Below are 23,166 nucleotides of genomic sequence, written 5' to 3'. Positions count from 1 at the left end.
AGGGGAGGGCGAGGACACAAACACATGAGCCATAGTCATTAACAAAATACACTGTTTATTACGAGGTGCATTATAACCGTATAAATTGCATCAATCAGATAAATGCAAGAGATGAAGCCTGCCGCAACCAAATCCTTATCAGCAGGACCTGTACATTCAGGATACAAGAAAACAAGACATGTTCTGGGGGGTCTAAAGCCCCCGATATGGGGGTGTACCAGATGATTCCTGTCATTTATGGATCTGATAACAGGGGGTGTAATGGAGGACTAAGGATACAGCAAGCATAATAGGCAGAAGATAGAGCAGGTGACCTGCCCTACAATAAGCAACATCAGACGCACCTTCTAGGGGGAGGTATTATATTAATACCGCTGGTGATGTTACCATACGGTGCTGCAGATGACACCGCTGTTGACTTTTGCCCATATTAGAACATAACAAAAAATGGATAACACATTATATAATGTTTCACATAATCCATGAAAGTTGTCAAACTCATCATGTAGTTAAAGAAAAATTGTCATCCAGATACAGCACCACCCTGGGCTAGAGGCTATGTCTGGTACTGCAGCTTAGTCTCAGTAAATGCAATACTAGTCATAGCCTGTGTACAAGTGTGGCACTGTTTCAGGGAAAATAAAGAACTTTTGTTCTAACCTTTACTTTCTTACAGACAACCCCTTTATCAGACATCTGTGCAAATTGACCAGAGATTAGATCGCAGTGCATGGACTGGCTGTGGGACTCCTGACCAGAGCGAGTGAAGCGGTCACACTTGGCAGTCAGCATGCATTGTGGTCTGATCTTGGGCCGATTTGACTTAATGAGAACTAGGGTTATGTTTGGCGAATGCAGGACGCCCTCTATTACAGCATAGATGTCCATTAGGTGCCACAGCTGCAGGAAGAAATCTCATAGGATGACTCCTGGTATCGGGTTGGCCCAGTTCATTCATTTTGTTTTGGTGGTTCCAGAACTGGAAATTGACCCTAAAAGAACAGACACCACCGCTACTTTGGACATAAAAATATAAAGCCCAGCTCACACCTAGGGGCTATTGTGTTTTTTTTTTTTTACTTTTTCCATCCAACACAAGTAACAGCGCCCCCTACTGCCAGAAAACAGAACTACAGGCAGCAATTGTGTTATTCCTAGTTCAGGGATATGACACAGATTCTCTTGCAATATTTACATCCCTGTATCACACGTCACCTTCAGGAGAAATCCTTAAAGGACTAATTCAACATGATGACTGCTTTTGCAATGTCATAATAGCCCAAAAGATGGTGGACTACTTGCACCACGGACATTTAAAAGGGGGAAGTCCTCTTTGCATACTGACTCGGGTAGCTGTGAAAAAACAAACCGCACTGTACCTGCCCTTCCAGTCTGTGTTTGCCTGCAGCACTGTTACCGATGCAACCAATCCATAATGGCAGAACTGCTCAATTTGGAGATTGGCTGCAACTCTCCCCAAGACTTGTCACCCCCTGCATCCCATACAAAATCAGAGGCACAGCGCCGGCTGCTTTTCTTTTTTTTTAACAAGCTAAGCCAACAGGCAAAAGTTTTCCAGAGGCCAACCCCTTTACACCATCACTTTATTGTACTTTTCATATGCTGATACAGAAGTGACATTCCACGCAGTTGCCCTTAAAGGAACACATCCATTTAGTGCGGGGCCAGAGGAGGCAGCACATTTTGCCCAGCATCCCTGTAAATTATAGGTAAGCTATTGATTTTTTTTTCTGCCTGCATTTGACTGGTGTGGGTACGAGAATCTATTATTGAGTACCCCCTTAAAAAGCCGCAGTGACCAGAAGGCAATAGAGCAGGTAACAGAATCAGCAGGGTAGATCCGACACAAAGACATCATGGCGGTCCATCAATCTTTACATTATCATCTCAATGTGAGAACTAAAAGGAGTTAAGGAAAAGGATCACATAAAATAAGTCAGTTGTATTATTAATGGGGTTCCAATAATCTTATAGCAAAAGCGCAGAAATGCTGTTAAATAACTAGAGAACTATAGTTGTTTTTCCTTCTAGTTTGCCACCTTTCTTGCCCCAGCAGCAGCTGAAAATATGGTTCTTTATTACTTTTCCTGCAGACGTCTTCTTGGGTATACCGCCATACGGCTGCAATCCTTTAGAAATGGTTATTTCTATGGTCTGCCCTGAGCATGCACCAATACTCAGGAGGACATGCATTTTGCCATACACTTTGTGCAGCAGGTGGCTCCATCATGTAAATTGCAAATAATGGTCATTTTAATGATTTGTACATTTACAGTAATTATATATAATTGTGCGACAACCCCTTTATAAAAGAAAAAGCAATTTAATAGGATTCTCACCATCACCCCTCCTTTATTCTGCACCACCTAATTTCTCTTATCAGAAAAGATGAGTGTCAATTTATACATAGAAACAGCCTTAATTTCCCTGGGGCGATAAAGATTTAATGGACCAGTTGTTTCACCAAAACTATGCATAAACTATAAATGAATACGAGACACTTTGCAAAAATACACTTTATCAGAGAGATTTGCTTCTTCCTCCAGTTATAAGAGACTTTTCCCATTATGCTCATCATGCACTCCCAACATACAGATAAAAATCCATCTTGCTCAAAAAAAACAGCTTGGCTCACTAAAGAGTCAGATTTAGACTGCTTACTGAAACTTATGGAAAAGCAGGGAGGTAAGAGAGGCAGGCCTGTGCTGCTTCTTTGTAGTAGGTGTTTCACTCCTGTGCTGGATTCACAGCTACGCTGCTGAAGTTTTGTATAACGTGCTTCTAAACATGCTACATAGAGATCAGAGTGAAGAAATCCCTCATGTCTGTGTATGGGAGGTCACAATAGTAGCTATTCTCCACCCACTACTTCAAAGACAACTGAAGATTAGAGAAAGAGGCTCACTGCATATTGATCATATAATGAACCCTGAAAAAAAAAATGCAGTAAGCTCTCCCTAGTGGTGGCCATGGGGCATACAGAATGTAAACATGTAAATCCTTATCTGTGCAGGGAATTCAGAGCTCTGAATCAGGGAAAAAAAAAAAAAGACCCAAAGAAATTAGTCAGCACCAAACTTTTGCGTGTGAAAGAAATAAATGGAGCTGTATGAAGTCCTTGCACCATAGAGGGGCTTTATCCACCTATGTGCCCATCTCCACATCGCAGGCAGGTAAAGCAGCTCTATAGGATGAGGATCACACCTGGGGGAGAACGACAGACAGAGATGCCCATCATCTTCCTCAGATAGTGACTTCCTGCCCTGGTCACCCTGCTAATTCTGTTACTTAGTAGAACGTGACACTGGATTTGCCTCCTGGCGGGTTCAGGACTCTGTTGTGACACCTCGGCCGGGGACCAAGATGTGGTTCATGAGCTGCGAGAGCGGGGTCTGGCACGGACACTTTTTCTTCTTTGGGCACTGGTATTTTTGCTTCTGGTGCAGGCGGATCAGCTTTCACTGCAGGGGCTAGAAGACAAAAAAAAAATTTAAATTACTCATTTGTCACCGGTGCTCACATCAAAATTAGGACCTCTAACTTTAAAGCGTAAAGCCTTGTGCGTCTCCCTGCGTCGTAGCCCAATTCTTTACACTTTTGAACAATCGTGTCCGCAAGATCACACTGCACAGGGATTGATTGCCACCAAAATACAAAGCTCAGCGTGGGAGCTGTAAACTTAAAACGAGAGATTTTTCATTAACCGTTTGCGCCGCTCCTCTTTTTTTCCTCTCCACATGGAGACAATCAGAATGTCGGGGAGGTGCGTTTCGATACAGATTGTAGAGACCACCAACATATCCATTATGTATTAATGACGCCCGTCCTTCCCATGTGCGGCTGCAGTGTTATTCTACAGCAGGGTCTATATTCAGCCATTACACTAGGGTCTAAAATAGAGCGGATCAGACAGGGAGCAGTCACGCTGGGTATATAAATAATGACGGGGTGACGACTCCCACAGTCACAGCGGACGTCTTCATGGAGTCTGACTAATGCAACGCACAGACCGTTATCTGGCAACTAGTGTATCAATGTCCGACAGACATGGGTCCAAGGCCAAAATTTAAAGAGATTTTCCACAGATCATAAGTGCAATAAAGTCGGCTCATCAGAAATCTACAAGTATTCCAGGTGCACGGAGCTCAGTCCTGATCAATCGTGTGCTGTAATGATAAAGAAAAGATTTGTTCCATCTCCTGGGATAAAATTCTATAGCACTCAAAAAAATAAAGAAATCACAAGAGGAAAAAGTGACACGTTTAGATTGTAATCCTATGAAGCTATGTGCTCCTCTGGTTAGGATCATAGGAGTAAGAGCAAAACGCAACGCTTTTTCCGCTCATGCTTTCTCTATTCTGAGTGTTATGGAATTTTATCCAAAGAGCTGGAGGAAACCTTTTTCATTTATATTATTTTCCCAAAACTCAAAGTTGCCCCTATTCATAGGATAACCTTCTGAACAATGGGATCCAACCTCCAGGACACCAATCATTCTCAAGAAGGGGGCTCTAGAATCTTAGGGAACAGTCAGACAGCCAAATAACTCTGATGGGGATCGCAATGCTCAAACTGGCTGGCAGCTCTCCCGGCAGGAGCATGACAGCAAATGTTTCTGTCACGCTCGGGTCAGGAGAGAGCCGCCAGCCAGTCCACGCATTGCGTTGCAATCCCCATCCAACTTTTACAGCTGTGACTCTTCCCTAAAATGGAGAAGAGATGCTCTGCCTCCACTCCATACATTGTCTGCAGGGGTTTGCTGCAAATAGAGCACTGCACCCTGCGCTCTCCAGCAATCCATAGACAATACAGCGAAGGCAGAGCATGCGCTTGTCTCTTCCAATCAAGACAGGGCTCTGCAGAGCGCCATTCCCATCAATACCAGGCACAATCTATGGACAGGGAGAAGCACATGACTAGTCCCCTATGCAGGACTTAACGGACAGGAGGAGGAGTTACCCTTTGGCTGCTGCCGGTACTTACCGGGCTTGGGGACCTTTACAACTTCCTCTTTTAACGAGATGTTATCCTGCAGATCACAAGAGATTCACATAAAGTTACAATGTAATCTCATACAGAGCATACGCGCCAGCTCTGGGCAGAGGATGCCCGTCCCATACGACGCACGACCTTGGTGTTCACTACTAGCAGGGCATGCGGTAAAATGGCCGATACCTTTGGTTTATTCGGATGCGCTTTGGGGCTCGTTGGCAACTGCGCTTCACCAAAAATACCACTGTCTTTCCCTCCTGGGAGCTTCTGCCGTGCAGGTGATTGAACAGGGGCCGCGTCCTGGAAGATACCACTGGTCTTTCCACCTGTGGGAAGAAGTCGAACACCGTTCAGTAAGAAGACGACCATAGATAAGAGCTTTATTGCTCAACCCAATCAATTGTATGGGATCTCCTGGTTATCTTATTTCTAGAACCATCCGCTTGCCTTCAGATCCCACCAAATATCCAATGACCAGACCCATCTTAATAATAAGACAGCGGTCAATCAAATGCTCACATGGCCAACTACTATTCTTTCCAACCCCTACATGTGCATGCTCGAGTCGGCTGAGCGTGCATGTATACAATGATGAGAGCAGATACCAGAAATCCACATGCCGTCACTTCTTTACCCCGACAGGACACCACCACACATGCTAGACAGTCGACCGGTCCAGCAGAAATCAGTACATTTTTCTGATATATATCTAATGTGTATGCCCATAATCCCAATAAATGATCAGTCAGGTCCATGATGCTTCCCCTTCGGTGGCTGACCACTTCCTCCCTGTAGACTCGCGCTGCTTAACCCAGCACTACCTTTAATAAGTAGCTGCTACGCTGGACGCCCCTAGTCTTCTGGATGGCTTGTCTCATTTGTCTTTAGGGGATGTTTAGGATGCCCCCATACATGTTAGATTGCCATAGCAAAGTAATACTCCTAGTTCACGACCTGCAGGAGGTCTGAGTGGGAGTAGTTGTACCTCGCACTCCACAGGCTGTAAATCTATCGACTTCTGACAGCTCCCAAGATATCTGCACATCTGTCCGGTTCCTGGATTTGTTTGCTTTACACCCCAAACCCTCCTCCTTCTCCCCTGACATGAGCCAAAATGCAAAAAAAAAAAAAAATTCTCCCAGATTTGCACCATAAGACCTGGTATAATGCACACTGCACCAGCTGGATGAATGCCCCTCTGCACCCCAACACTTTGTAATTGTACTGTTTTTCTAGTGAGTCAGTGGACGGGGGTTCATCACACGCTGCTCCCACACATGGGGGATTATCCACACTGCGCACACATCTGGGCTGACAGCGGAGAAGACGTCTCTCTCAGTCTAGGAGGAGCCTCAGAGTATCTCAGTAGCTGACACAAGACCTCGCTCTGGGCCGTGCCCCAAGTGCCAGCTCAGCACGATCCCCAGCTGTCTGGAGTCCGCCATCCGCTCTCACAAGGAAACCTCTTAGGCTATGTGCACACGCTGCAGATTCACCTGCGGGTTTTTCTGCGCGGATCCGCAGATAAAACGACCTGCGGTTTTGCCCCTCTACTATGTTAAAGGTGTGAAACCGCTGCGGAATCCGCACAAACAATTGACATTCCGCAGCAAAACCGTGTGGAAAAAAAACGCAGCGTGAGCACAGCGGTTTTGAAATGCCATTGGATAACATGGTACTGTACCATGTCTGCGGAACTGCTGCTTTTCCGCAGGGCCAAAACCGCTGCGGAAACGCAGCAGAATCCGCAACGTGTGCACATAGCCTAACTGTGCAACCCCAAACCTCACCTGCCGATCCCTGGGCTGAGCTACCACATCATGCAAAGGAATATCCACACGGTGTGATCCCTTTTTTTTTTTATGACGCAAGCCTAAAAACTGAATATCCGCCCTCGTACATCAGTGTTTTTGTCTAAAATCGGTCCAAAATTCTTTAATAATTCCTTAACATATTGAGGCTCCGTTTTTCGGATACGGAGCTCCGAATACCCCTGCATAGGAAGAGAGGGAAATTATTAAACCCTGACTTCCTGCAGCCACCACTAGGGGGAGCTAACCATATACAGTATACATTAAAGGGCATCCTGTCAGTAGGATTAACCCTCCTAAGCCATCTACATGGGCAAATAGGTCATAAGAAGCTGCATAAAATGGTACCTTGATATCTGTGATCTGATCTCTTATTCCTGAGAAATCCACATTTTCTTAATATGTAAATGAGCTGTTAAGATCTATGGGCCGGACATGGATCTCACTGAGAATTTGCCTCCAGAGCTTATTTTAAATGAAAGGTGGAACTAACAGTGTGAGACATGCAATGACTGTCTGATTTCCTGATCTACATGTCTCACACTTTCATTTAAAATAATCTCTAGAAACAGATTCTCGGGGAGATCTATGTCCAGCCCATAGATCTTAAGAGCTCATTTACATATTAAGAGAAAGGTGGATTTCTCTGGAATAAGACAAGGGATCGCAGATATCAAGGTGTCATTTTATTCAGCTTCCTATGACCTACATGCCCATATAGATGGCTTACGAGGGGGTTCATCCTACTGACCGATGGTCCTGTAGTTGTAGTTACTGTGCTCCCCTTTGTAGAGCCTGAAGGTATCCAAAACATTATCAGCCATATTTAAGTTTCCATACCAGTTTTATGGCCTGTCCCAGAAGTAGTGAAGGAGATATAGGATAGCTGCTTGGCTTCCCTCCTCCACACAACACTTGGACAGTGTATACAACAAGGAGAATCGCGTTTCCACAGTTTCGGTATAATGGGTAACAGAAATCCCTTCTCAAGTTTCCTTACAGACCAGACTAGTCCAGTCGTGTCCTCCGCAGACAAGACTCTCAGTCACTTTGCTTTATTCTGCCTGCATTCATTTACAGAGGAAGGAGGCAAATATTCATTGTACAAAGTCACCCGGTGATAAGTGGTGTGAAACCAAAGACAATCTTTAGTATTCTAGCAGATGAAGACAAATATGGAGGAGTGGGGGTGTATAGAAAGCTGAATAAATTAGTAAAGAAATTACACTACTGATCCTGAGTTACATCCTGTATTATACTCCAGAGCTGCACTCACTATTCTGCTGGTGCAGTCACTGTGTACATACATTACTGATCCTGAGTTACATCCTGTATTACACTCCACAGCTGCACTCACTATTCTGCTGGTACAGTCAAAGTGTGCATACACTACATTACTGATCCTGAGTTACATCCTGTATTACACTCCACAGCTGCACTCACTATTCTGCTGGTGCAGTCACAGTGTGCATACACTACATTACTGATCCTGAGTTACATCCTGTATTATACTCCAGAGCTGCACTCACTATTCTGCTGGTGCAGTCACTGTGTACATACATTACTGATCCTGAGTTACATCCTGTATTACACTCCACAGCTGCACTCACTATTCTGCTGGTGCAGTCACAGTGTGCATACACTACATTACTGATCCTGAGTTACATCCTGTATTACACTCCACAGCTGCACTCACTATTCTGCTGGTGCAGTCACAGTGTGCATACACTACATTACTGATCCTGAGTTACATCCTGTATTATACTCCAGAGCTGCACTCACTATTCTGCCGGTTCAGTCACTGTGTACATACAGTTACTGTAGGTCCATATACTGTATATCTGGACAGAGACAACATTTTTCTAATTTTGGTTCTAGACATTACCACAATGAATTTTAAACAAAACAATTCAGATGCAGTTGAAGCTCAGACTTTCAGCTTTCATTTGAGGGTATCCACATTAAAATTGGATGAAGGGTTTAGGAGTTTCAGCTTCTTAACATGTGCCACCCTGTTTTTAAAAGGGACCAAAAGTAATTGGACAGATTAAATAATTGTAAATAAAATGTTCATTTCTAGTTCTTGGTTGAAAACCCTTTGTTGGCAATGACTGCCTGAAGTCTTGAACTCTGGACATCACCAGTCACTGTGTTTCCTCCTTTTTGATGCTCTGCCAGGCCTTCACTGCGGTGGTTTTCAGTTGCTGTTTGTTTGTGGGCCTTTCTGTCTGAAGTTTAGTCTTTAACAAGTGAAATGCATGCTCAATTGGGTTGAGATCAGGAGACTGACTTGGCCATTCAAGAATATTCCACTTCTTTTCTTTAATAAACTCCTGGGTTGCTTTGGCTTTATGTTTTGGGTCATTGTCCATCTGTAGTATGAAACGACGACCAATCAGTTTGGCTGCATTTGGCTGGATCTGAGCACACAGTATGGCTCTGAACACCTCAGAATTCATTCGGCTGCTTCTGTCCTGTGTCACAACATCAATAAACACTAGTGACCCAGTGCCACTGGCAGCCATGCATGCCCAAGCCATCACACTGCCTACGCCATGTTTTACAGATGTTGTGGTATGCTTTGGATCATGAGCTGTACCACGCCTTCGCCATACTTTTCTCTTTCCATCATTCTGGTAGAGGTTGATCTTGGTTTCATCTGTCCAAAGAATGTTCTTCCAGAACTGTGCTGGCTTTTTTAGATGTTTTTCAGCAAAGTCCAGTCTAGCCTTTTTATTCTTGATGCTTATGAGTGGCTTGCACCGTGCAGTGAACCCTCTGTATTTACTTTCATGCAGTCTTCTCTTTATGGTAGATCTGGATATTGATACGCCTACCTCCTGGAGAGTGTTGTTCACTTGGTTGGCTGTTGTGAAGGGGTTTCTCTTCACCATGGAGATTATTCTGCGATCATCCACCACTGTTGTCTTCCGTGGGCGCCCAGGTCTTTTTGCATTGATGAGTTCACCAGTGCTTTCTTTCTTTCTCAGGATGTACCAAACTGTAGATTTTGCCACTCCTAATGTTGTAGCAATTTCTTGGATGGGTTTTTTCTCTTTTTGCAGCTTAAGGATGGCTTGTTTCACCTGTATGGAGAGCTCCTTTGACCGCATGTTTCCTTCACAGCAAAACCTTCCAAATGCAAGCACCACACCTCAAATCAACTCCAGGCCTTTTATCTGCTTAATTGAGAATGACATAACGAAGGGATTGCCCACACCTGTCCATGAAATAGCCTTGGAGTCAATTATCCAATTACTTTTGGTCCCTTTAAAAACAGGGTGGCACATGTTAAGGAGCTGAAACTCCTAAACCCTTCATCCAATTTTAATGTGGATACCCTCAAATGAAAGCTGAAAGTCCCTGCTCTACCATACATAAGCCACTTCTGGGCCACCAGCCTACAATTTTGGAGAAACATGTTACTACCGGGCTATTTTTTTTGTCTATTTAGTTGCTGGATGCTGGCTGCCTCCAGTCTGATCTTGCACCCCTCCTACTGGCCTTGCAGGTGGCCGCAATCAGCTCTACCTGCCCATACATTGTAGGCTTAGCCCGGTAGTGACATGTTTGTCCAAAATTGTATGCTGGTGGCCCAGAAGTGGCTTATGTGGCATCTGAATTGTTTTGTTTAAAATTCATTGTGGTAATGTCTAGAACCAAAATTAGAAAAATGTTGCCTCTGTCCAAATATATATGGACCTAACTGTACATTACTGATCCCGAGTTGCCTCCTGTATTATACTCCAGAGCTGCACTCACTATTCTGCTAGTTGCTGTTGAAACACAACTTCTAAAATGCAATGAGAGGTTTTGTTCTGAGCAGAGCCTGGTATAAACAAGACACTTTGCATAGATCTGGCTCTGGTGAGTTGCATTCTGGTAACAAAGAGGAATATTGGCAGATTTTAACTGCAGAATTGTGAATGCAGCTCTGGAGACGAACTCACGACCGGTAATGTCCTGCAGTTAGTCCTCTTTTAGATAGATATTTTATACAGAACATGGAAGTGGTTAGTGGTCATTACACGCTTTGGGGAATCCCCATGTAAATTGCAGCATGACTTCTCATACGAGAGCGCTGACCTGGGGGGTTGGATCTCTTTGGAACATTTCCTGGCTCAGGAGGGGCTTCAAATATGTTAGAGGACATCTTGCCTTGTCTCTTCGGTGCAGAAACTTCCTCTGAATTCCCGAATATGCAGCTTGATCCTCCACCCGGCGGCTTCAAAACCCTACAGAAAGAATAGGAAATGGATGAGGAATTCAGCAACGCTCAGCAGAGATCTTATGCACCAAAGATAGAAGGGCAAAGTGACGTTTTCCTGCAAAAAAAAAAAAAAAAATATATATATATATATATATATATATATATATATATATATATATATATATATATATATATATATATATATATATATATATATATATATATATATATATAACGACCAGCACCTCCTAGTGTGAACACGTGCAAGCTGCAAAAACTGCACAATATAGAGAAAGAATACAGCAGCACATGTACATGAATCTAGGCCATGTGAAAGCAAAGAAAAACATTAAAACCATTCAATTTAGATAATAATGCTCAAAAATATATATTTTTTTTAAATTTTACTTACAGTAAGATGAAAATGAAGGTTCTTAGTGCACAAATTGGCCAATTCAAGTAAGCCCATCAACCACGGCAAGGTGACCTCCCCTGATGGGTCCCTGCTCTACCGTACATAAGCCACTTCTGGGCCACCAGCCTACGATTTTGGAGAAACATGTTACTACCGGGCTATTTTTTTGTCTATTTAGTTGCTGGATGCCTCCAGTCTGATCTTGCACCCCTCCTACTGGCCTTGCAGGTGGCCGCAATCAGCTCTACCTGCCCATACATTGTAGGCTTAGCCCGGTAGTGACATGTTTGTCCAAAATTGTAGGCTGGTGGCCCAGAAGTGGCTTATATATGGTAGAGCAGGGACCCATCAGGGGAGGTCACCTTGCCGTGGTTGATGGGCTTACATGAATTGGCCAATTTGTGCACTAAGAACCTTTATTTTCATCTTGCTGTAAGTAAAAAAAAATTTTTTTTTGAAAAAAAATATTTGAGGATTATCTAAATTGAATGGTTTTAATGTTTTTCTGTGTTTTCACATGGCCTAGATTCATGTACATATGCTGCTGTGTTCTTTTTCTCATACATATATATTGGAATCTGCGTAAAGTTTATCACACTGATGAATTTTGATCAAGATCCTCCAGGGCAAAAAAAATAAAGTAAACTGACAATCGGTCAACCATTCTTGGTTGCTTTCCTGCAGTGTTCCTTACAAGAGACAGCTCGGATACAACCGTAGCAGATGCACAGAGATCGCCCCAACTCCTATATTTTCAGGATGATGGGGGTCCAACAAGCCAGCCCTCCTCTGCTCCTTAAGTGATAGCATATCCCTTTAAGAGCTATATTTCTAGTGCAGGGGCTGTGCTAAATACTGTCGACAGGACGAGTGCTGTAGGCTTTAGATAAGTTTGGCTCGCGTCGTGACTGTGGAGTGATGTGCTGGCAATCATGTCCCCTTGTAAGAGGGCCTGCAGATATTAAAAGCAGAGGCGCTGATCTCTGCCAACACACATCAGCTGATACACTGGGGGAAGGGAACGCTATCCACAAGGCACTGGGCAAACACCCAACGTACCACGTCCACTACACCCGGCCTCCGCCTACTGTGCAATAATGAAAATAATGCCGAATTAAAGGAGAACCCCCCCCCAGACCGTCTTTGCATTTTAAAAGCACCGTGTAAATCGAAAAGTAGAATGATAGTTACATTGTCCCAAACTACTAATTTCAGCAGCGACATCCAACCATCTACTGCATCCTGTCTCTTCTCTGACATGTATAAAGACGGATCAGGCTGCTGGACTTCAACATGCCCAATCCTTAGTTCCCATAGGAAAGAAGCTGCAGTCAGAGGTGACAGACCCCAAATCACGGCATCTTGTACACCAGTTCTGATGAAAGGTGTGTTGGACTAAAATGCTCCAAATTCACTTTTTTCTTAATCAAAGAATTAGGTGCTTGTTTCCATTAGAATCTATCCTGCTTTTGAGGCATAAATAATTATAACTTCCACCCAATTTTCAAATAGTTGGTAAAGTCGGTGTAAAATCTAAACTTTTTGAACAGCTACAAAGTTACCAAAAATGGTGCCACTTTTTAAACAGTTAAATAGTAGAATTGCGGTGATGAATCTGCGCCGTTCTCTGCCTGGTGTATGGGGAGTGGAGAGGAACAGTCCCTGCACCCAGGTATATATTGTATTGCATTCACTTGTTTTGCAATTTTTTGTAAACGTTGCAAAAAGCAAGGAAAATTAAAAAAAGGAATTGGTGTAAAATGTGAGTCGTGGCTGGCGAGCGTAACATGGAAGTGAGGAATCCTGTGCATTTCAGCTATTTACACAGGAAACCTCCTAAGTTCTCCCAGCTGCTGCCACGGAGGTGAAGGGGCCCACGTCAAGGCCCAATCACACACAATGAGAAGCAGAAATGGCGGCAAATGCAAATTCAGAATTACCCTAATCTAAAGCAAAGAGGAGACTCTGCTAACTTTGGAAAAACTACAACTCCCAGCATTCCCTAATAAGATGCTACTGCATGTGTGGCCAAAAGCTATTGGCCAGCAATCTTTAATCTGTGGCTCTCCATCTGATACAAAACTACAACTCCCAGCATGCTCTAATAGGCTTTGGGCCATACATCAGGTGGCCAGTGGACTTCAATCTTTGTCTACCTGGGTGTATAACTACAACTCCCAGCATCGAGCAGACATTTAGTGGCGTACTATAGCCTAGTGCCGTCAATTTGTGGCTTTCCAACTGTTGCAAAACTACAATGCCCAGCATGCCCGGACAGCTATATGTCAGGAATCGCTGACATTTACAGGAACTTATTCTATGGGCACACGAGTATTTGCAATAGATTATTCTGCACTAAAAAACAAAGTTACCAGAAAAAAAACAAAAAAAAAAACAGTGTGTAAGATACTTTTTTTTTTCAGCAATTTTCATGAATGTTTTAGATGCATTTTTATTTGGAGTTTCTTTCCTATTCATTTGAATAGCTAAAAAAAAATGCTGAAAGAATTGACAAGCTGCAGGTGCGGATACTGTAAAGTGCAGCGTCTTTTACCCTTGAAAACCGTGCAGAAAAAAAAAAAACTCTGCGTGTGAAAGATCCCTTAAGTGTTTTTATGTACCACAGGTCATGGACTGTTGCAAAATAGTGGAGTCCTCGGACAATAACACATTCAATGGTTGACACGTGGTGTGCCCAGGGTTACATATTACATCATCAATAACCAGGCTGAACTCGAGCCCCACGACACACACTCGCTCATGAAACAACATTTGGGGGGGTGTAAAGACATGAACCTGCCGATCCTGATTTTTGCATTGATGGCACATGGTCGATAAAGTAACAAGAAATCTTTGCTGCTGGAGATTAAATATCTAAGCTGTTAATTTTTACAAAATAGTGGACAACCCCCTTTAAGGAGTTTTTTTTTGGGGGAGGGATTTGTAGTAAATCCCTTTAAGGAATTGTGACTGCTGGAAAACGGACACCGTGTCCCCTTTTTTGCCGGTAGGGATAGGCAAAAACCTTGTTGACATGGTCAGGTATTTACCCACAATGCCACCAGTCTTCAATCAACTCAGAACTACAACTCCCAGCATGCCCATACAGAACCCAGCAATGCAATTTGCTCTTGGGAACTGAATCAATAGAAAAACTACCTTCCACCATGACAGCCCTTCCAGCATTCAAACTTAATTTACAAAAAAAGCCACAGACCCCCATTTACCCTCAGTCTTAAAAAGGAAAAGTGACCAAACAATCCGACCCCAGATAATCAATATGGCCGCACAGTTCACCACTGGTCAGACTTTGTGCTGATTGACCTCTTCTTTAGTACATGACCTCATCTGGCTTCTACTTTCCATTTTGGCTAATGAAGGATGAATTCCCCAAGTGAGACAAATGGGAAAATGCTCTTGAGAAAATTGACCATTAAAGGCGACGGACACTTGTGGTTCCTGATGTGAGTGGTTTTAATAAAAGAGAAACCCTTGACCTAGGAGACGTCAGACACAGCAGGGAGCGATTCTGTAGACTTTTTTTCTCTATTTTGGGATAATACAAAGTATGAAAATGCTAAAACACACTGTGAAAAAAAGCAAGTCGACGTAACAATGGTCATTAGTTCTCACAAAAGACAAGCCTGTTTAGCAGAAGACACATGATTCTCTTCACTCGCCCCTCCCGTCTATTACAGCAAACAAGAAAAACCTAAAAGCAGCCATAGTCACCCTGAACATCCATTATGTCAAGCATTTAGACAGTAGAAGCAGTCCTTTTGTTGACTTGACAAACTAGGAAATGAAGGTCCTAAGCGAAACTGATGACTCCACATAGCGTGCGACGGAAAAAGGGTTGTATCCTTAAATAGGGTGCCTCAAATCCTACATATAGGGACAGGTGATAAAAGCATGACTGATAGATGTCCGACCCCGAGAATGGAGGTCCCAGAGTCCCCTTTGTAAGCATGTGCGACCACCCCTCCCATAGACAGTATACAGCAGTGGTTGTATATGCTCACTTCCTCTCAGGAGAACTTGTGATCTGTAGGGATCTCTGTGGTCAGACCACCAGTGATCATATAGTCTATGGAATGGCAATATATTTTCTGTATTGTGAGGAAAGAGGGAGACACAAGCACAATACAGGGTCTTATCCCACAAATAAAGTAAGCGGTTTGTCAAAAAACTGCTCACCTGGTAGTAGGTATTCAAAGCATGTATAGATAAGGGCTGCTGCAGATCCACAAGTCGGTCACAGACTATCTGAAACAGAACTCTGCAAAGGAATACGTGGATTTCGTCCGCGCTGCCCAAATGGTGAAATTCCAGAAGGTTAATAAAGTTTGAAAGTGGTTTATTCTACGCGTTTCAAGGTTTTATGCAACCTCTTCTTCAGGAAATACCACCAAATACCAGGTGGTATTTCCTGAAGAGGTTGCAAAAAACCTTGAAACGCGTAGAATAAACCACTGTCAAACTTTATTAACGTTCTGGAATTTCATCATTTGGGCAGCGCGGACGAAATCCACATATTCCTTTGCAGAATATATTTTCTGTAACAGACAACTTAAAACCTTAACCAATCTAATGTCAGAAAACCACACTGTTGTAGTCCAGTACATTCAAAGACGAGAATTTTTTGGTCCAACCGTAAATTCGAACATTAGAATTTTAAGCATCAAGGGAAAAGTTTGGGTGTTGTAGGACTCTGAAAGCGGTCCGATCACACTTACTGCACCTCTGTGATCTTCTAGTTTGGTCGACGGTCTATAGTAAGTCGATTTTTAACTTTTAGTTTACCATTCATAGCAGCAGCGAGTGATTACTGTGGTGCATATTAGCCAAGTAGACCACCGGTAGAGAAAACCGGTGTTGGTTTCTATAGCGTGATCACATATGGTGCCAAGGCAAACTCGCAAGAGATTATTGATCGCTCAGGTCACTAGTTTAGGAGGACGGAGCGTTGGAGTTCAGTGCCAAGGCCAATGTGAGCTCGGCAAGGAATGAACCACATAAAAAAAACAAAAAAAAACAAAAAAAAAAAAAACCACACACGTCAGGGCTGATCCAGTTACAGAAGAGGACGGACTTTCATGGGAACCTAAGTGAGAACATAGTGAAAATTCAATCCCATGTAATCCTCATGTTGCAGGAGAAACCTCTGAGGGGTGTTATGGGGCACCAAAAATTCACTCTCTTCTGACAGGTCCTTCAAAAGGATATGTGCACACAGCGTCTTTTTCAGGCCAATTCAGCCCAGAATCCACAAGTTGAAGTGCTCCATAAAATGATGACGAGGTAAAAACGACAACCCTTTACTCGGTGGCAGTGAAGACAATGAACCTATTTTTCAGGAACCCAAGTGTGAGCGGATTCACGACGGCAGCTTTTTTCAATTAACAGTTGGCACAACCCAACGCTGAGAATTATTACTGCCGCATGTCACTTTCATATTAGAAGTCATATAGACGAAGGGGATCGGAGGAAAGAAAGGCAACCAAGAAGGAACATATTTCAATAAAAATCCCCCACCCCCGAAAAAATTGGGTAAGTGGCGCAATAGAAATTCATTACTAGCCACAGCCAGTTACCTGTATGTGCACGTTCCTCCTGACTTTGGCTGCAAAAATTGGCCAAAAGATATCTTGCATTTCACTGCAACTAACATGATTACCGTAAAAAATTATCAATAGCTCCCTATTCTGCAGCGTCGAGAGAGTTAAGTATGGAAGAGCGGAGCCGTCACATGGTGCGTAACCACAAAATGCAAAAACGAGGAGGAACTTGTACTGGAAACAAAACTGATGAAAAACTGCGTGTAAACTGAGGCCTGATACACACTGTAATAGGACTGTGTGCACGAGAGCCGAGACGCTCAGATTGCTGCCATTTAATGCACTTAAAAAATAAAATAAAATCACACTGCAGCAACTGGGCTCATCTGTTCTCACCAGTGTCTGGCTACATAAAAAAAAAAAGCTGGATCAGATTTTGGTCTTTTTTTTTCCTTAGTCAGTACTGGTCCACAATCCTCCAGCACTTCCAAGTCCCTTTTCTAACACAGAATGATGGATTTAAGCAGTAAATGTGTACGATACCCAACGGATGTGCAGGTGAGTAAGTATGTGCAAGATAATACATCAGAGCAACTCACCTCCCGGAAAACGTGCAAGATAAGACATAATCAGAGCCACTCACCTCCCAGTAAACTTCTTTAAAAGGTAACTCATTTCTAAAAATGATTGACATGCCAAAGGTTTTGACTGTATGGGGTCCAGATACAAAGACCCACATCAATCACTAAAGCAAAGAGGCGGAAGCACGCAGCCATGCCCCTAGGACAAGCTCAAACTTCTACAAGTCCAGTTTTGCACGTCCTGCATTCACGGTCCGAGAGCGAACCGCTAAGTTTGGAACAACATTGGGTCTCCTGACCTGAACACGACAACCTCGTAGACATAGGAGGCCCGGACATCACGGTCCATAATCAGACTGATCGACAGACATGCAAAACTGGACTAAGCCTACCTTGAGCTAATGAAGGGAGCCAAAAACTGCCTAAGGGGGAAAACATTCTTAGTTTTAGTGATCCGTAAAGAAATCTTGAGAACCCAAGACACTTTTCACGTCTGTGCCCTGAATTCCATTATCCACAACGCTGGATCCATCACGAGAAAACCTCAAATGGTGCCTGATGAACCCTACTGGCTTACAGCGAGGGAAAATTTGTTTTCAGGCATTTTGACGGCAAGAACACTGTTGCATGTTGCACTATTCTTGGTGCCAAAACGGACAATGGCGGCTCCAAATGAGACCCTGACCTGCAATGTGGGCAAAGAATCCATAAATATGATCACAATATAGGAATATAGGAATCAGGATATTTGTTAGTATTAGACCCATTTTGGAAGAGCACCTTGCTCTACCAGTCGCCCGACCTTGTTATCTCCAGCTGATGATCGTGGTGGTGGCGGCATCTCCTGAAGCGTGAAACGCGTTAACAAGGCGGCAGGTGAAGCCTCTTGCCAGGCCATTGTTCTGTCAGACGCTTGGGCTTTTAAGCAGACACATGTATGATTTATAAGCTGTTGACAGCGTTCCTGTAATTAACCATAACAACCCCAGAAACCACAGGGTGGCAAGTGACCGATATTGAAGAGCTTTGATCTGTGTCTTGCAGGACACAAACATGAAGTCTGCATGTCACAACAAGCCTTGGGCTTGGAAAGCAAATCATCGAATAACACGCAAAAGCCTCTATCTATATACTCTTCTGGACCTCAATGTCAGTAGGGTTCTTCTAAGCCGGAAGTATTTTTTAGGATGATGCCAACTCAATGCTTGGGGAGCGCGATCACATTGTACGTTACATAAGATGTCTAAGAAGTGATTTACTTACACGCCTATGTTTACCAAGGTGAGCGCCTGCCCTTCTTCACTCTTCTTGCACTTGTTTATGGATAGGCGTCACAGTAAATTCCGACATCCTTCATACAATATTGCACAAGGTGGATGTACGGACACTTCCTAGGCTCACCACAAGAATTTGATTTTTTTTTCATAATACCAAAGCTCTTTTGTTTCCTCTTAGATGTTTTTCTCGGGGTGAAACAAAGGCCCGACTAGACACACAGAAGAAAAACAAAAACACGAGACAATCTAGAAGTCTGAGAGGTAATCCATCCCTGATTATTTCTGCAGCATGGCCAGCGAAGTCACACGTACTGATATCTGCAGGTTCGCATGCACCTGTTAATGGCTAAGGACTCGTTCATTGTGCAAATCGCTCCAGAAAGGAAAAGCATCGCCTCACTAGTACCAGGCTGGGAATACACGGCGCATGTGCAAGATCTCGCTGCAGAGCACAGTCGCCTAGTGGAGCAGAACACCATCAGAGGAGGCATCAGGTGGGGTTTAGTGAGGAGAGCTGAGGCACCTGACTACTGTAATGGATCAAAGTTCATTTTCTCTGCCAGTTTACAGATATATGGGACCATAAAACCTAAGCATGATACAGTTGCATTTATGGCACATCATAGCAGCGAATCCTGGTCTGACTGGCAGGTCCAAAAACTTGAACATGTCTAGTTAGACAGCATAAAACAATAAGCCGCACCTTCATGTTGTGGTTATGACCAACCCTGTAACCATTTCTGTACATTCCAGAATTACATCATCCAAATATGCAAAAAGAATGCAGCGACTCAACAATCTGGCTAATCGATAGTGGTCCCAACCCATACTGGGGTTGTCCTAAAAAGTTTTATTATGTCTCGTCCAAGGGAAAATGTCTACACAACGACTATAGAGCCCATGGACTGGGGTGGTTCAAGTACCATCACCTCCACCAATGAGTAATCTCTGACACCTTAATGACTCTGCACCTGTATGCACAAACGTAGCAGGCATGTATCTAAATATACATACGTGTGCATGCTCACGATGTACAAGCATGCTCCCTGACTATACATGCAAGCTTTGCGTGCGAGTATTAAGTACCAGTGTGACCCTGTACGTAGTGAGCGTGTGCAGGGGACCAGTTTTATGCTCCGGTTCTAGTAGGACACAGTATGGTAGTATTACATATGTGCTCTATTGTATCATCGTTCAAAAACAGGGTGGATATTATGTATAAGAGGGTAAACGGCCCCTCCATCCCAGACTTTATACATAGACCATGACGTCTTGATATACATTACCCCTTTAATGAGAGGCAACCCTAACACGAAGCCCACTTAGCTTACATTTTACAAGACGTTCTCTGTAAATATCGGTGAGAAGTAATGGGCTCAGGATCACCCCTCTCTCAGAGTCATCCTTCACCCTGATCCTTTACATGAAAGGAGGCCACATTCCTGCATTGAGGGTTTATCCCTGGTGAAGAGCATGAAGGGTATATGGACAGGGTGCCGTCTAAACACCCATGCCAGGCGATGCGTCTATTTCTCTTCTGCACACACAGTTGACAAGATGATGGATGATAAAGCATGGATGTAGGTGCAGAAAGTAAAACAATCGGATTAGTGAGGAACGATTAGGTGGAGGGGACATTCACACCAACGCATTTTAACCCAGACCCCCTGACCCAAAGCAGCAGCCCCATATATGCTCATGAAGGTATTAGTTTAGGTCGGGACAAGCATAGCTGACCGAACACAGATCATAAACTAAGTTCATGTGGATGCACCCCAAGGAAGGGTTTCCCCGTGTGCTACAGCTGCCTTATCCTACATTTGATAACTCAGAATTTCTGCTAATCCAATCTTATTTGCTTGTCCTGACTCCTGCACCTGGCTGTTTCCTCCTAGCCCAGCTTTATTTGTGCTTCTATGGTCACTTTACACGGCAGCCCTGGCTCCCGCCCGTCGCCTGAGTATTCAGGTAGCAAGTGCATGCTGGTACTACGAGCTTCCGGGAATGTAGCCCCACTCGGTTCTGCTATAACCAAGTGCCTGATTATCTACTCACTTCAGCACCTCCTGATCGCACTCCTACAGGAAAGTAATGAATTAAGTTCTGCTTTTCCCGAGTCTTACATGCACATTCAGGTGCCTAACTACCACCAACTCGTCCATGCCACTCCAAGGTCCTGTCTGCACACTTGACACTGGAGCATCTAGCACGTCCACTTCTCTGAGTATGGTCCTCCATAAAATAATGTATGGGGGGTGTCCCGGCTCCCCCCCCCCCCAACAGTCTATTAGGAGAAATGTTGGATTTCAGCACAACAGTCCTTTGTTTTATGAGGAGATAAGCCGCTGCCAGCGGTGTCCAGGATCTGCTTATCTCCCCTACCTATCTAAACCCTCCTGCAGAAACAACCAAGCCCAGTGCAAGTGTATTGAGGAAGGAGGGAACAGCTAGATAGCTAGCTGACTGCTATCTAGAGGTGCCCATACACCTAAATTAGCAGTCATCTCAATAATCATTTTTAATGGCCTCCCCTATACACATGCACGCTCACTTCAGCAATGCATGCACGTCTACTCAATAAGGAGAGGGGAATAAGCCGCTGCCAAACACCTCTGGTGGCTGCTGGTCCCCGTCTTGCAGCGTGGCAGGTGCACCGCACCATGCAGATCGTTAATGCTGAGTAGTTCTCTACGGCTACCATCCATCAAGTAGGAGACAGGTGACTGACAGCATGGAGTCACCTATACGCTGCCGCAACGAGTTCAGGCAAGGGGTTAAGAAAGCGTCCCTGAAAGTTCACAGGAATGCTAGAGGCAGTGCACTGCAACCTGCAGCTCCACGACAGCCGTAGAACTACAACTCCCACATGTGCCGCCATTACCTTGCACTGCATAAAATCCATGACAACCCCCTTTTAACTTGCTCAATAGGGAGAGCATATCTCTACTGTAGATACGCCATGTGTCACACAGAAATCGCCTTTAAGCGATAGCAATGTAGGCAATTCTCCAAAGTAAGGTTACTCCGGCATGGAAAGGGTATTAGGAAAATTGCTTGCAATGCAACTCCCTATTACACGACAGGACAGTTTTCCCACCGCCCTGCAGCATTATACACCTCAAGCCTCCAGAGCGACACCCGGATCATTAACAGCCAACACGCGAGAGGACAATTTCTCGGAATGCAGTTCCCTAAGAGTACAAAAAAGGGATGTGAAATAGGAACAGGTCTGCAGCGAATCCTTTACTGGGGACAGATTGTTGCAAGATATGAAAAAAGAAAAAAAAAGAAGCACCAATTATTCTATGCAAAACAAATAAATAGAAAAAAAATTGCATCAGACCAGAAACTGAGCAATGACAATAGCATCCGGCGGCTTCGCTGATCCCTACACACCTTGTGCAGAACAAAAGCCTGGGCCGGGCACACAGGGGACAATAGTCTGCGCATGGCTGGCTAGACGCGCACACCACACTAATTAACCCTCTCGGGGCTTTCTATACGGTAAGGATGACAGGAGTTGTAGTTCTCTGCATCCATCTAACATTATGGATCCCAGATTTGCATAGAAACAATAAATGATCTCCCAATCATAGCGCTGATGACCTGTCTTGGTAACTCGCAGCGTTCACAAGGTGCAAGACGAATTTACTGGATTGCAAAAATTTAATTATAATTTTTTATTATATTATTATTTACAATCGGCATGGAACTAGCGACCACAGATGTAGATACGTCCCATATCAGCAGGAAAAAATTGGCCAAAAAATTATCTGACCAAAAATTATCACATTTCAATATTTTGATACATTGTGTGTTGATTTGGTAAATATTCCAAAATGCTGCAACATTGTGTCTATGGCAACCCCGGCTCCAGTTCCACCCTTCCTGCCTGCAGATACCGCACTTCTAAAAGGCTGCACCGTGACCCAGCCCGCCGCTGCCCCGCAGATACCCCGGCGCCGTGTCTCACCTAGAGCTGGGCTTGCCATCGCTCTCCAGGCTGGTGAAGGTGTGGGTAGAAGTCATGTCTGCGCCCGACCACAGCAGGAGCGTCCGCACACTGAGGCAGCCACACACCGACTGAGAGCTGGGGAAACCCAAGGCAGAGCGGGCTGCTCGGTGATTCGCTATCCTAACTGTCAATCAATTCTGCCACCCAATCAGCACACAGGTCCCTGCGGAGAGGGGGGACGGTTACCGCCTTTCATTGTCTCGCTGTTTACTGGCCGGTTCCTGAATGTCAATCATCAAGTGTAAGCATTTCTATTGGACAGGCGGAGAGTTCAGGCGGGTTTTTT

At 44.1% G+C, this 23,166-nt stretch overlaps 1 protein-coding gene across 2 annotated transcripts; it reads right to left on the bottom strand.

Annotated features, from left to right (window-relative positions):
* Positions 1 to 35: 35 nt before the first annotated feature.
* On the bottom strand, positions 36 to 23,028 carry JPT2 (Jupiter microtubule associated homolog 2). Of its 2 annotated transcripts, none has more exons than XM_073553613.1 (5): positions 22,839 to 23,028; positions 10,983 to 11,059; positions 5,197 to 5,339; positions 5,005 to 5,050; positions 36 to 3,491 (listed from the first exon to the last, which is right to left on the bottom strand). In XM_073553613.1, the coding sequence occupies exons 1-5, from the start codon at positions 22,892 to 22,894 to the stop codon at positions 3,310 to 3,312; spliced, it is 504 nt and encodes a 167-aa protein (XP_073409714.1). In that variant the 5' UTR covers positions 22,895 to 23,028; the 3' UTR covers positions 36 to 3,309. The 2 variants fall into 2 exon arrangements, with proteins under 2 accessions (XP_073409714.1, XP_073409713.1); XM_073553612.1 differs by having other exon boundaries at positions 10,911 to 11,059; positions 22,839 to 23,016.
* Positions 23,029 to 23,166: the final 138 nt, after the last annotated feature.

This window comes from Dendrobates tinctorius, unplaced genomic scaffold (genome assembly GCF_039654945.1).
Source record: "Dendrobates tinctorius isolate UK_male_01 unplaced genomic scaffold, ASM3965494v1 ptg000202l, whole genome shotgun sequence".
In the NCBI taxonomy this organism is placed as follows: Eukaryota; Metazoa; Chordata; class Amphibia; order Anura; family Dendrobatidae; genus Dendrobates; species Dendrobates tinctorius.
This window is presented reverse-complemented; position numbering and strand designations above follow the sequence as displayed.

Coding starts and splice junctions, on each gene's coding strand:
- JPT2 (XM_073553612.1), bottom strand. CDS start 22,894: ATGACTTCTACCCACACCTTCACCAGCCTGGAGAGCGATGGCAAGCCC. Junction 11,060..22,838: donor GATGGCAAGCCCAGCTCTAG/GTGAGACACGGC, acceptor TTCTTTCTGTAG/GGTTTTGAAGCCGCCGGGTG. Junction 3,492..5,004: donor TGTAAAGGTCCCCAAGCCCG/GTAAGTACCGGC, acceptor TTTGTCTTCTAG/CCCCTGCAGTGAAAGCTGAT.